Source organism: Sus scrofa, chromosome 15 (genome assembly GCF_054392235.1).
Source record: "Sus scrofa isolate SSC_HxYL_T2T_F1_AM1 chromosome 15, Sscrofa_HxYL_maternal_Yorkshire_Landrace_v2.0, whole genome shotgun sequence".
Taxonomy (NCBI): domain Eukaryota; kingdom Metazoa; phylum Chordata; class Mammalia; order Artiodactyla; family Suidae; genus Sus; species Sus scrofa.
Genome location: NC_139397.1, coordinates 99,156,949 through 99,172,275, shown reverse-complemented (window position 1 = coordinate 99,172,275; position 15,327 = coordinate 99,156,949). Strand labels below are relative to the sequence as shown.

The following is a 15,327-nucleotide window of genomic DNA, read 5'->3' as shown; positions in this document are numbered from 1 at the left end:
AAATATAGGTCAGTGGAACAGGATAGAAAGCTCAGAGGTAAATCCATGTGGGTGTGGTTAACTCATCAATGACAAAGGAGGCAAGAAAATACAATAGAAAAAAAGACATCCTCTTCAATAAGTGGTGCCAGGAAAATTGGACAGCTGCATGTAAAAGAATGAAATTAGAAAATTCTCTGACACTATATATAAAAATGAACTCAAAATGGTTTGAATGTCTAAATGTAAGTCCAGATACTATAAAACTCCCAGAGAAAAACATAGAACACTCTATAAACCACAGTAACATCTGTTTTGTTTTTGTTTTTTTCCTTTTTAGGGCCACACCTGTGGCATATAGAGGTTCCCAGGCTAGGGGTCTAATCGGAGCTACAGCTGCCGGCCACAGCCACAGCCACAGCAATGCCAGGTCCGAGCCATGTCTGCAACCTGCACCACAGCTCACGCCACCACCAGATCCTTAACCTACTGAGTGAGGCCAGGGATTGAGCCTGCAACCTCATGGTTCCTAATCAGATTTATTTCCCCTGTGCCACAACAGGAGCTCCAGGAATATCTTTTTTGGATTCATCTCCTAGAGTAATGAAAATAAAAACAAAAATAAACAAATGGGACCTAATTAAATTCAAAAGCTTTTACACAGCAAAGGAAACCATTAAAAAAAAAAAACCCACAACCCACAGAATGGAAGAAAATATCTGCAAACAAAGCAACCAACAAGGGGTTGGTTAATCTCTAAAATATACAAACATCTCATAATCTTTATATCAGAAACATAACCCAATCACAAAATGGGCAGAATATGTACATAATATGGAGAAATATGTCATTTCTCCAAAGACAGACAGATGGGCAAAAAGCACATGAAAAGATGCTCAACATCAGTAATGATTAAAGAAATGCAAATCAGAACTACAGTTAGGTATCACCTCACACCAGTAAGAACAGCTATAATCAAAAAGTGTACGAACAATAAATGCTAAAGAGAGTATAGACAAAAGGGATGAAATGTAAATTGGTACAGCCACCATGGAGAACAGTATAGAGGTTCCTTAAAAAAACTAAATATAGAGCTACCATGTGATCCAGCAATCCCACCCCTGGGCATATATCTAGAGAAAACCATAGTTCAAAAAGATACATGCACCCCAGTGTTCACTGCAACACTATTTACAATAGCAAAGGCATGGAATCAGCCTGTGTCCATCAACGGAGGAATGGATAAAGATGTAGTTCATATATACAGTGGAATATTAGCCATAAAAAGGAATGAAATGATGTCGTTTTCAGTAACATGGATGGACCTATAGATGATCATACTAAGTGAAGTCAGACAAAGACAATACTATATGGTATCATTTATATGTAGAATCTAAAAAAACGTTACAAATGAACTTATTTACAAAATGGAAACAGGCTCACAGACTTAGAAAACAAATTTGTGGTTACCAAAGGGGAAAGGTAGGAGAGAGGGGGATTAATTAAGAGTTTGGGATTAACGTATACACACTGCAGTATATAGAATAGATAATTGACAGGGACCTGCTGTGCAGCACAGGGACCTCTCCTCAGTATTCTTTCGTAACCTGAATGAGAAAATAATTTGAAAAGGAATGGATATATATGTATAACTGAATCACTTTACACCTGAAATAAACACAACATTGTAAATAACTGTACTCCAATATGAAATAAAAATTAATTTTAAAAAAGACAAAACCAAAGAGTTATCTACTAGGCCAGGCTTACAAACCTTTTCTCATATATAATTGCTTAAAAAGAAATGTAAAAATTATAAAAATAAACCAGCCGAATTTTTTTTCAGTATACAAGTTGAATTTCAAAGATCAGGTTATAAAAATAGTTTCTCCTCTGTTTTGATGATATGATATTCTTTATCATCCTTATTTGTTTGTAGTCTTAAAGCCAACATGAGGGAGTTCCTGCTGTGGCTCAGTGGTAGTGAACCTGACTAGTATCCATGAGGATGCGGGTCTGATCCCTGGCCCTGCTAGGTGGGTTAAGGATCTGGTGTTGCTGTGAGCTGTGGTGTAGGTAACAGATACAGCTCGGATCTGATGTTGCTGTGGCTCTAGTGTAGGCTGGCAGCTGCAGCTCTATTGTGACCCCTAGCCTTGGAACTTCCATATGCTGTGGGTGTGGCCCTAAAAAGACAAAAAAAAAAAAAAAAGAAAAGAAAAGAAAGACAAGTTTTTAAATGATTTGTAAGTCATTCTAAATATTAGATAACTATTTTAAAGATTATGAATGCCATTTGTTAGGTGGTAAAAGGTAAAGTTGGTCTTTCTTTTTACTTTGTTTTATGAAGTTCACTTTGATTCAGTATTTTATGAAAAGTTAGTAAAATCTTTTTTAAACTTAAAACAAGGTCATTGTATATTCTATATTATGTTCAGGGGAAAATGTTAGGCTACTGTGGAATGTTACAGGATTTTCTTAACTGGGAACTACTGCTTTAGAGTAATGCAGTGGACAGTCTAAAATGTTCAGTACCTTTGGAAAATGCATTATTGGAAAATGGAATGTTGAGTTTGTGGTTCCATCTTATCTACAAATAAGGAATTGTTTAATTTTTGAGATTTGTTTTTAAGCTAGAATATGGTCTATCAATCAATTAAGAGGTGGTGATAGTGTTAGTAAGTATTTGAGTTTTATAGAATATAGAACCGATTTAGTGTGTTTAATATTCTAACATAATATCATTGTGTCTTTTTGTAGTTAATATTTTTGCTCTGATTCACTGTTTTATTTCTTATTCATTAGGAAATCACTTGGAGTTCTCTTGTGGCACAGTAGGTTAAGGATCCGCTGTTGTCACTGCAGGTTTGGGTTGGTGTGCTATGGCATGGTTTCAATCCCTGGCCTAGGAACTTATACATGCTGTAAGAAAAAACTCAATTAAAATTTTCACAGCTGGAGTTCCCGTCGTGGCGCAGTGGTTAACGAATCCGACTAGGAACCATGAGGTTGCAGGTTCCGTCCCTGGCTTTGCTCAGTGGCTTAAGGATCTGGCGTTGCCGTCAGCTGTGGTGTAGGTTGCAGACGCGGCTTGGCTTGGATCCCATGTTGGTGTGTCTCTGGCGTAGCCCAGTGGCTCCAGCTCCGATTAGATCCTTAGCCTGGGAACCTCCATATGCCATGGGATCAGCCCTAGAAAAGGCCAAGAAAAAAAATTTCACAGCTTTTTCTGTAGCTTTGGAAAATATTTCTTTAGGTTTTTTTGCAATTATGTCATTATTTCTACCTTTTCTTGTTTAGAATCATGGGGGAAATGGAGTGAGACATAATAGATATGACCTAAATACAATGTTTGAGACCCTTGTTTTCTAATATTGCTTTTAATTTTGTTGATGATTGCTTTGGGGGTCTGAATTTTTTTAAAAAAAAATTTTCTCTTTGCCAGGTAATAAAACATTTTCCATAAGATAAAATGATTCCTAGGTGTGCCATATGAGTGCTCCTTTAAGAATTTAGCAGAAAGGAATGTAGGAAATCTTACTAGTTTTTGTAACTTAAGAAGCTGCAATGAATAATTTAGAGAAAACCACCTACTGGGAGATTCCAAATTTATTTTACCACATCGACTCTGCAATATGTCAGTTTTCTCTTTTTTCTTTCACATGCATTATTTGCTTTATAATCTGTTTCTCTGCTTTTCTAATTTACAGAAATCTCTTTCTCTACACATACTCCCTTTTTAGCACTTTAATTTTTCTTTTCTTTTTAGGGCTGCAAGTGTGGCACATGGAAGTTCCCAGGCTTGGGGCCAAATTGGAGCTGCAGCTACCAGCCTACACCACAGCTCACAGCAATGCCAGATCCTTAACCTACAGAACAAGGCCAGGGATTGAACCCTGTGTTCTCTTGGTTACTAGCTGAGCCACAGTGGAAACTCCCTTTAGCACTTTAATTTTACTTGAGGCCTAAATCCCCTGACCTCTCACCTCCAGAAAAACAGCGTATTTTATTTTTGCTTGTGATTCGAATTTGCTCTGTTTGTGAAATCGTATCCCTCTATGATGTTTGCCATCACTTAGAATGAAGTTGAATTGTCTGTCTGTTCAAACTTGAATTTTTCCTCTTAGAAGCAGTTGTCTATAGTTTATATGCTGCATTCTGGCAAGTGGTGTCATTTTCCAAAGGCATGTGAACAGTTCCTTGCCTTTGTAAACAGAGTACTTTTGCTGTGTGCTGGGAGAAGTGCTTTTCATTCCTCTTTAGGATGCCACTCCTCACTGACTTCTAAAAGGCAATTCTCAGATATGTAGCATTTTAATACAGAAAGATTCTTTTCTGCTATTACAGACTCTTCCTAAATGTTGTTTCCCTCATTCTTTTTGAAACATTCATTATCCAAAAACAGTTCTGGTTGTATTCCTGGCCTCCTCTGCACTTTCGCCTCCCTCTCACGCTCTCAAGTAAAGATGAGATTATTGCAGGGGAAACGCTCACCACAGGAGATAGTTTTCTAAATTGTTAATTTAAAATGAGGATGGTTCTGAGTCAGTTGACTATTTAAACTACTGCTTTTTTTCACATACGTTATTTAGTTTTTGTTACCTTTGGCATTTTTAGAGTTCCTTGTCTACACGGCAAATCTACTATTTTCACTGTGAACAGCCACCAGTGAATTTTATAGGAATGTGGACTCTATAAAATTTTTTTAATGATGGATAAAATTTATATGTCTGTTTACATTGTTTATGAATTTATGCTGCCCAACACCCTTGCTAACTCTTGGTAAATTTGCATAGTTATTAACAAAAGATTGTCCTGTGTCCATATTTTCTTATAAACCACTGCTGTCAGTGTAGGCAGGGTTTTTTTTATTTGTGCCTTTCTTTTCTTCTTGTTCTTTCTTATCGGAACTTTGTTGGTTTTCTTTTAGTCTTTTCAAGGAACAGCTTTTGACTTTATGAATTTCTCACCTCCTTCCTCTTTGCTTTGGGTTTATTCTGTTGTTATCCTCCCACCTCCTGCCCCCAAACTTTTTAGGTAGGTCACTTAGCTCATCATCAGCCTTTCTTTCTAACATAAACATCTAAGGCTCTTAATTTCCATTTGTTGTATTGTTAGCAATAGCAGTTTGTTTAAACTCTGATTATGATAGGATTTATTTTTCTCTGATAGTTTTATGAACCATGGATGCTATGTTTTTGTCATCTTCCTGATGTAATTTCCCACTCCTTTCCCACTGTACTCCCTGCTCATTAGAGTGTATGCAGTCTTTTTGATTTTCCTCATTTATAGTTTCCATTATAACTTCGTATATAGTATGGATGTACCTGGTTTTACATATCACGTAGGTTGCTGAATTTTTCTTTTCCTTCTTTATTTCTCTGGAAGTTCTTTCACAAATCCTCCTTATGTTGTTGTTGGGGTTTCCCTCCCTTTTTATGAAAGTTAAGTTTATTAAAGTATAATTTACCTACAATAAAATTCCTTCTTTTTTCTAAGTTTTATGTGATTTGACACACATAAATCATTCACCACAGTTAAGATACAGTATAGTTCCATCATCTCTAGAGAATCACTCATGTCATCTTATAGTCATCCCTTCACCATTCTCTTGTGGTACCTCTCTCCTCTTTATTTTCATGCTAGATGGTTTGTTAAGAGTATGAATGGTGCTTTTCCCAGCTGGACACATTAATTTTCTTATCAAGTCTTTTTTTTTTTGGCTGACTCAAATTTCCATGTATTATTTTTGCATTAGCACTACCATTTGAATATCTTTCTACCATATATCTTGTTTCTTTTATATTCATGCATATCTTCATTGAAATTTTATTTAGTGCTAAAATGATCTCTTGGTTTATTTTATAACTTATGTTTGAATCTTTTAAAGTTTTTAGATTTAAAGGAGTATCATTTTAATATGTAAGTTTCAAGTTTAGGAATTCCCCGACCTTCTTCCTACTTTTAGTTCCGTTTTTCAAATTAAATATTAGTATATGTTATCCTGAGTTTTATTCTGCTGTTAGAGGATATGTTTCATTAGCATATAATCAAAGGAATGTTAGAGAAACTTTAAAGTGTATAATTTTTTGATTGCTAGATTTATTATTCATTCGTACTTACTATTTTAGTGAACCTAGCTAATTTTAAGGCCATGTGAAAATTCTTTGCTGAGTACATCATTCTATTAAAAGAATTGATTTTTATTACCAAGAAATTATTAATATTGCTAAGATTTTGAAAATCATCTGAGCTGCTAGTGTCTCTTGTTTTCTGAAATGTGGTATTATAAATGATTTAGGATAGCTTATTTCTTAGGAGATATGTAATTGATTTTAAATGCTCTTGTATAACAAATAAATTGATAATACATCATCATATTGGGAATAGTAGTACATATTTTAATCAATTTTATTTCCTCATTACTTCATGGTCTTTAATAATGGCTCACTAATTTTTTTTTCCTTTTTACCTTTATAGGTTATTTTAGTGTCCGCCAATAAATTGACTCGTTACATAGAACCATGCCAGTTAACAGAAGATTTTGGTGGGAGTCTCACCTATGATCACATGGACTGGTTAAATAAGAGGCTGGTTGGTATATTACAATGAGATAAAAAAGCTATTACCTATAAATAAGACATTTGTTAACTTTCATTTTAATCAACTAAAATGTAGATTGCATTCCTTTTTATAAAACTGAAAAAATATAATACATACCACATGATAGCATAATGCTTGAAGGCAGATACTCTGGAGTCAAATTCACAAGTGTTAGCTATTACTGTTGTCATTAATAACAATATTGCAGTCAAAGTTGTAAAACTTTTTATTAGATTAACAAAGTAGCATAATTTCCTGAGGGGTAATCTAGTTGATACAACATTTTCAAAGAGGATATAGACATCAATTTGAATTGAAGAGGAGATTGACAGGTGAAGGTTTTCATTTCTGAAAATTCATCTTCCTTTTCAGGCCAGACTTTGGAAATCTGCTACTCTGTATAATGCAGCATTATTTAATCAAACTGCTGGGGACTAAAAGAACAAACTTAAAATTAACTCAGTTTAGATTATATGCTCATTTTTTGGAAGAATAATGAACTCTTGGATATTCCAAAATGGATAACCAGTTTGATTTTCATTGTATTTGAACAATGATATCAGACAAATCAATGGCCATTTTATTATAAACAGACTTGCCCAAATCCTTTTTTAGAAATATTTTAAGAAATCATATTGAAATTATAACTAATTTATTTTTATGCTACATGCTTGTATATAAAACTTTTAAACTATTACATGCAACCAGAGTGGTTAATAGAATAACATAAAAAATGTTCTTTAACTGAAATTAGAGGGTTACAAATGGTCTAAATAATGTTCACGTAGTTAAAACTGTTGCTGGTACAGATGTTTCTCAAGGAAACATAGGGACAAAAATAAACTGGTCTGAGGAATAAAGGTAATTTCTGAGGGCATTTAAATTTTTAAAATTCTTTATCCAGTGAAACTATTTATTGTTTTAGGAAGCAATCTCATCTCCATTGTTTTAAGAAGCTGTTTTTTGTCTTCTACGCTGTTGGGCTCTGGTGATTAAAATGTACTAAATGCCATCCAGAGAGGGAGCAGGAATCCTGCCTGACTAATTCTTTTGCTGTTAGTTGAAAATCTTTAAGTACTTTATCAACTATTAAGATTATTCTTAATATGTTACTAAAATCTCATACTGTAGGTTTTTGAGAAATTTACAAAGGAATCTACATCATTATTAGATGAACTTGCTTTGATTAACAATGGAAGTGATAAAGGAAATCAGCAAGAAAAGGAAAGGTAGGTAACTAGAGTCATGCAATTACACCTTTGCAAAGCTATGATTAATCTATTAAAAGATGACTCTATTGTTAATGCAAGCTAAAAGAACTGAGGTAAGCAAATCTCTATTCAGTCAAACTTGGCATACAAAAATTGACTTAAATCTATTTTTTAATTATTGAGAATTGCTTATACATGTAAAATTTATTGATTTAAATCCAAGTTTCTTTACAAAAAGACTTTTTAAAAAATGAGTAGTAATATATTTACCTTTTTCTGATGCTGTGTAAAATATTCGTCTTTGCAGGAGCATATTTTCAAAATGAAATAATTTTCCGCCTTTATAGAATTTTACTTTGATTGTAAAGACTATGGAAAAGACTGTATAAAATCATTATATCCTTATTTAAATACATTAGCACTTACATTCCTATCTTGTAGAGCTCCTGAGTCCTTGTAAAATATGTGATATGAGTTCAACTTGGGGAATTTAGTATTTCATGACACTGGATGAAGTAATTGTGCATTTGTATTACTTATATGTAACTACCTAGATTTATCATTTTAACATATTTCCATTGAACTTTTCAACCTTAACAATTTTCAGGCCAGTTCCCTTTCCCCCGGTAAAAAGCACTATAGGAAGCAAATTAATCCTCAGTAATAAAGTCATTACTATAACAGTAATTTTTCACTAGGAAATTTGAAAGGATCAACATTCATTCTTGTCTATCTCTTTTAAATCTGACCTTAAAATTACAGTGGAACCTTGATAGAATGCGTCTTGTTATTCTGTGAATCCAAATGTAGTTACTGACCAGTTTACTGAGATAGTGAAGTAAGAGGGACGTGAGAAAGTCATAGTTTAACACCAAATCTTGATTCAAAACAAAGTAAAAATATGAAAACAAACGTTTTAATGTAAACCATGTCAATCTAAAGTTGTAACAAACATTTGGGAACATTATTATCTTATAGAGAGGGGCCATATAGAAAAGTAAATGTAAACATTTCACATGTATGTAAATATGTGAGTGTGTGTATAGGTATCATACACACACTTAATATGCTGTGGTTTAGGAATTGAAAATATCACACAAGTTACTTGACAAATATTTGCTAAACCTCTTTTTTTCTGAAGTCCAGAGTAGGTTTGGTATTTCTCAATATCATGTTGAGGAAAGACATCCTAGGAGAGTGCCTGTAGAAAATGAATTCATGGTCATAGGGTTTAATACTGTTTACCATGTTTCTCTCTTTGGAAACAATTGTGGACATTTACAGATAGATTACAGGTTCTTAGGAAGCATTGTAGTTAAAAAAAAAAAAAAAAACCTGTTTAATTGCTTCCTTAAAATTCCCTATACTTACATGCCAGTGGAACCCCTTTTGCACCACTTAATATTTTTTTCAAAACACTGGGAAATAAATGATGGTTTGAGTGACTGCATGAAGTATCAAGTAAAATCTTGAATTTGCCAATCCATCTCCAAGGAATTCAGTTTTTATTACTTAGTCTCTCTTAAACCTCAGATGATAAAAGTTCCTCTTGCAAATTTTCATCACCTTCTTTACATTAGTCCTCAGGAAGCATTTAGACTAAGAACTGAAGGCCTAGATCAGTTGACAAAAGTGAAAGATAAAGAGCAAGCGCTGTCGCTTAGAGCAGCAAGGCTCTAGGCTTTGATTTGCCAATGTACCCTGTCTTTCCTTCATCTCCTACTTACCACATGTGTTTAAAAAACTAAAGGTGGGAGTTCCTGTCTTGGTGCATGGAAACGAATCTGACTAGGAACCATGAAGTTGTGGGTTTGATCCCTGGTCCCGCTCGGTGGGTTAAGGATCCTCCGTTGCTGTGAGCCTTGGAGTATGTAGATCACAGACGCGGCTCGGATTTGTCGTTGCTGTGGCTCTGGTGTAGGCCGGTATCAGAAGCTCCGGTTAGACCCCTAGCCTGGGGACCAACATATGCCACACTGGTCCTAAAAAGACAAAAATAAAAAAATTAAAAAAAAGAAAGAAAGAAACTAAAGGCCATGGTCTAGCTGCAAATGAAGCATAATTAGTATAGAGAAGAGAGTACAACTGCTAGGGGACACATATACATGAATATTAGAGAAGGTATTTGCAATTCTCAAAGGTTGCTATATAGTTAGGTAAACTTTTGATTAGAGGATGGCTGCATGTATATTTAATGTTAACATTTCTGGGTTATTATATAGTGACAAATTTCAGTTTGAAGCAAATATCCAATGGATAAATACTAAAATGGATTCCTTTGATATACTCAAAATAATACTATAGTTAACAGTAAATTGAATTTTCCAAGTAGTGTATTTTGTGATTTTTTTATACTTGTGATATTTCTTTGGCTACTGGTGTTTGTCTGTAATGGGCTTCCTAATGCTTAAGAGAAATTATATGGGTAGGACAAATATGCTTCAGATTTTCATACTGTGTGCCTTTGTTTCGATAAATATGTATGAAGGGTTTTCTTAAGTTATATAGATATACATATGTATAACTTTAAAAATTACTCTTTTTGGTGCTTTCCAGGTCTGTGGATTTAAACTTTCTTCCATCAGTTGATCCTGAAACTGTTCTTCAGACAGGTAAGATGAAAAAACATATTTATCAGTGATAATCATAATCCATTAAACCAATCATATGTTAATTGGCTCATGAAGTAAACATTGATTGAGTGTGTTTTATGTGGTAGAAACTCAAGGGGAAGTTTCTCACACTGCTCTTTGGTTTAACCTAACTGTGTTAAAATACCTACAATATTAAAAAAATTATTAATTATGATAAATTATCTCTCCCTTGAAATATTTTAATTTATTTCCTTATTTATGAAATGTTTCACTGGGTTGCTATGAGGATTATTGAATATGCATTATGTTTCTATCATTGTATTTTCATATTTCATTTCACTAACCCTTGAGATAATTAGTAGTATTTTCTGTTTGTACTTGAGAAAGCCAAGGCTTAGTGATATTAAATAAATTGCTAGAATCAAATAACTATTAAGCTCCATCACTATAATACTAAAAAAAAGATCTAAATCCAGAGCCACTGGTTGTAGTTTTTTACAATGTAAAAACACTTAGCACCTTGCAGTGGCCTTGCACATAGTGTGTGTTCAGTGCTGCATGGTATGTATATTCTAGCCCAGATAGCTCTAGTAATGGTTTCACAAAATCTAGGAGAACCCACTGGAATTCTTTTACGTGAAAATACCTTAATTTTATTTCTAATAATAGGGTGTAATTCTAACTCAACTGTGTAGTAGGCACTGTTCTAAACACTTTACACATGGTAACTCATTTATCCTTCACCACAACCCAGTGAAGTAGGTACTTTTGTTATCTCAGTGTTAAGAGGGGGAAACTGAGGCATTAAAAGGTTTAGCAAGTTACACAACCACTAATGCCAGAGTTGGGACTTGAATCACGGCAGTCTGGTTTTGAAGTATGGTCTTTGAAATCTTTATGTGATTCTGCTTCTCTAATGGAAATGGTATCCACAAGGAAGATAGTAAAGGTAACAGTTGTCCAAGTAGGAAAAAAAAATTTGTTCTGATTTAATGACTTTTATGGATATATAGTGTATATTAAGAGTATGTGTGTGTTGTGTGTTTAAAGACTTTTTGTAAGTCTTTAAACAGGTGCTCTTCCAATTATAAAATGCAATAAGGAGTAAAGAAATAAATTCTGAATATCTTTGTTGGATATTCAGAATTGATTCAGTTGTCCCAAGTTTTTTCAGTATTATTTAGATCTTCTGGAAAGAATGAAGAAATAATTATAATCTGTGAAAAAATTACATGGTTAGAAGATAGAGTAGACTGTCAGTGAAAATATTCCTTTAGGTTAACAACTTAATCCCACATTTATATTTAACATTTCAAATGCTGCTTATGCCATTGAATTAAGAAACTTTTTATGTTTGTATTATAGAACTACGTTTATAAGCCACTAAGTCCTTTTTAATATTAAAAGGAACTAAAGTAGGAATAGAAAGAGTATATAAAATGGAGACATTTAGAACAATCTTTGGTGTTTTTTATAAATTGGAAGTACCTCCAAATCATAATAAAAAATCCATTTCTGTTATTGAAAGCCATTTAAATTTAGGCCATTTTCTTGAATAAAAATGGAAGAGAAGAGAATTTAAATATCTGCTTATTTGGGGGCTCCTTTTAGAATAGTATTATCCTGGAAAAACAACTTGCAGTTTATTCACTTTTAAAATTGTTAATATTAGGAGTTTCCATTGTGGCTAAGTGGTAATGATCCCGGCTAGTATCCATGAGGATGTGGGTTTAATCCTAGGACTCGCTTAGTGGGTTAAGGATCTCGTGTTGCTGTGAGCTGTGATAGGTCACAGATGCGGCTCAGATCCGGAGTTGCTGTATCCATGAGGATTGGGTTCAATCCTAGGCCTCGAATTGAACTCCTAATATTAACAATTTTAAAAGTGAATAAACCGCAAGTTGTGGGTTCAGTCCTAGGATGTGGGTTCAATCCTAGGCCTCGCTTAGTGAGTTCAGGATCCCGTGTTGCTGTGGCTATGTCTTAGGCAGACAGCTGCAGCTCTGACTCAACCCCTAGCCTGGGAACTTCTGTATGCTGCAGGTATGGTCCTAAAAAAAAAAAAAAAAAAGCTATTTCACTTTTAGCCTTAATTTCTTTAGCTTTACAGAAATTAAAATTCTGTAATTTTAATTTCTCATGAATGAATGATTTTCTCCATGAGTTTGCTATAATCAAATAACATTGAATATAGTTCTTAAACTAATGTGGCCCCTCATGATTCTGTTAATTAATATGTTGTAGAGATTCATACAAATAGAGATTATTTAAATATTATTTTATATCAGTAGTAAAGAATTTCTTTCTTTAGTCATCCATTTGTTACACAACAACATTTCTTTTAGGTGCTATGATTAAGGATTTTCATTACTACTGAAATACTCTAACATATTGCTTAGTATTGATTAGTACTGTCAGACAAAACATACTAATTAGTACCATCAGACAGAAATCACAGAATATAATTGTGCTCTGCGGGGAAAGAGGATTAATTAGCATAATATTCTGAGCAGTGAATCCAGCACTGTGACAGATAGACAGATAGATCCATCGATCAACCAACTGATCTAGAAATTACACATAGCATATATACTGTGTACTAACTATATAGTATAGTATATATATGACATATATCTTCCTCTATTTACATTGAGATGTAAACATATAGGCCAATACATTCTAAAAATAAGGGACTAGAGTTTAGAAAATTGAAAAGAATTGTATTTCTGTATGGATATTAATTATAAGTATCTTTCATTCATAAAGGGCATGAATTGTTATCCGAATTACAGCAGCGTCGATTTAATGGCTCAGATGGAGGGGTCTCATGGTCTCCTATGGATGACGAACTGCTTGCACAGCCACAGGTTATGAAATTATTAGATTCACTGCGAGAGCAGTATACCCGCTACCAGGAAGTTTGTAGGCAGCGTAGTAAGCGTACACAGTTAGAAGAGATTCAACAGAAAGTGATGCAGGTAGGTGTCTGCTTTGAATATATTTAACTCTTTTTTAATTCTAAATGTTATTTCTTAAAATAATTTCTACTCTGTACTTAATTTTTTACTAAATCTTATTTACACTATATAGAGCACTTGAGAAAAATCAAACCAGACTCTCGAACTATTTTAAATTATATATTTTTTTACTATTAGTATTTGCATTTAAATTATTTTCTGCAGTAATGACATTGAGCATTTAGCTCGCTCTATAGAAAGAACTTCAGAAATAACTAGTCATTAGAAACATCACTTGTGGTCTCTATAGTCTTACAATAAATAACATTTTATTTTTGATACTTGATTTTAAATTTCTAATAACTTAAGTTTTTTGTTGTTAATTTGGGCATTATGAAGAATTTTTCTGTCCTAGCAAAATGGTAGCCTAGTATAAGTAATTATAATGTTAAGTTTTATTATTGTATGATAGTATTAAAAAAAAAACTTTAAATGTATGTAATACTTATGAATTTTTAGTTCCTGTTAAAGTTTGTTCTTATAAGTAGGCTAAAAACACTAAAAGTCAATACTGAGGAAGATATTTCTGTATTTAGACTACATTCTAGATTTTTATCTGGGAGTTCCCATTGTGGTACAGCAGAAACAAATCCAACTAGGAACCAAGAGGTTGCAGGTTTGATCCCTGGCTTTGCTCAGTAGGTTAAGGATCCGGCATTGCTGTGAGCTGTGATGTAGGTCGCAGACGCGGCTCGGATCCCACGTTGCTGTGGCTCTGGCGTAGGCCGGCAGCTGTAGCTCTGATTCAACCCCGAGCCTGGGAACCTCCATATGCCACGGGTGTGGCCCTAAAAAAACAAAACAAAACAAAACAAAACAAAAAGATAGCTTTTTTAATCTGTTGAATTATTTAGTAAATTCATTTAAAAAATCCAGAGTAGAAGTGTCTCAATGTTTTTATCTAGATTCATTCATTAGATAAGTGATTGTTAAGTACTTATTATGACATTGTGCTAGGTTTTCTACAGGATATAAAAGTAAACTTGTATTTTGCTGTTAGTAAACTTAAGAGCGAGATAGTGTTATGTGTCACCAGGGTATGACTGAAGTGCTGTGAGCGTTCATAGGAGGGATTATTCCTCTTGTTGCAGTGGTCTAGGAAGACTTAGTCAAAGAGGTAACATTTGACTTTGTACCCAAAAATGTGTAAGATTTCACCAGGTACCTCCCTGGGGTTTTAAAGGAAAATCGGCATTTTGTAGAGGAGAAAGAGTAGCATGCATAAACAATAAGTCCTATTGAGGAAAAAGGCAGTAGTGGGCACCGGGGGAAGTGTTCTAGGCCTTTGAGTCCTGGAACATGGTCATCTAGCATGATCTGAATCCCAGTTTCTCCACTTATTTTGCTCTGTGAAAATGGTCACATTATTCACCCACCTGAGCCTCGATTTGACTTTCTTCTTTTTTTCTTTCCTCTCTTGCTTTCTCTTTCATCCTTCTTTTATTAACTAAAACAGGGGAAAGGGCTCTCTCTTGAAAGTTTGTTGAAAGAACCCAGGACTTGATTAATGATAACTATTATAGTTACTCCCATTAAAGTATATTTCAGTCTAGAAGTCCAGTTCAGTTGTTGAAAAACTTGTTCTATAAAGGGCCAGTTAGTAAATGTTTAGACTTTTTGGACTGTACATTTTTCCTTAACAGTTATGGCTGTTTAACTCTGCCATTATAATGCATAGTCATTGTGTAAACAAATGTGTTTGACTGTGCTTCTTAAAACTTTATTTACAAAAACAAGTGCTAAGCTAGAATTGGCCTGTGGATTGTAATTCGCTGACTCCTGACTATAGCATCAGAGTGTCATGGGGAAAAAGGCTTGAAAGGAAGGAAAGACTGGATCATGGAAGCTCTTGAATTCCAGAAAAAGAATTTAAGCTTTATCTCATGATAACTACATATAAACTGAAGATTTCTGAGCATATAT

General features: G+C 33.9%; 1 protein-coding gene across 21 annotated transcripts in view; it reads left to right on the top strand.

The window, feature by feature from the left end:
* The window catches only part of SESTD1 (SEC14 and spectrin domain containing 1), a 133,899-nt gene that overhangs the window by 72,694 nt on the left and 45,878 nt on the right, over positions 1-15,327 (top strand). For all 21 annotated transcript variants that reach the window (XR_014829844.1, XR_014829846.1, XR_014829843.1 and 18 more), the window contains 4 exons: positions 6,460-6,573; positions 7,714-7,811; positions 10,350-10,405; positions 13,154-13,365. Coding sequence is in view for 16 of the 21 variants with exons in the window: in XM_084999991.1 (XP_084856117.1) it covers positions 6,460-6,573; positions 7,714-7,811; positions 10,350-10,405; positions 13,154-13,365 (480 nt within the window). In the remaining 5 variants the exon portion in view is untranslated. The remainder of the gene's footprint in view (positions 1-6,459; positions 6,574-7,713; positions 7,812-10,349; positions 10,406-13,153; positions 13,366-15,327) is intronic.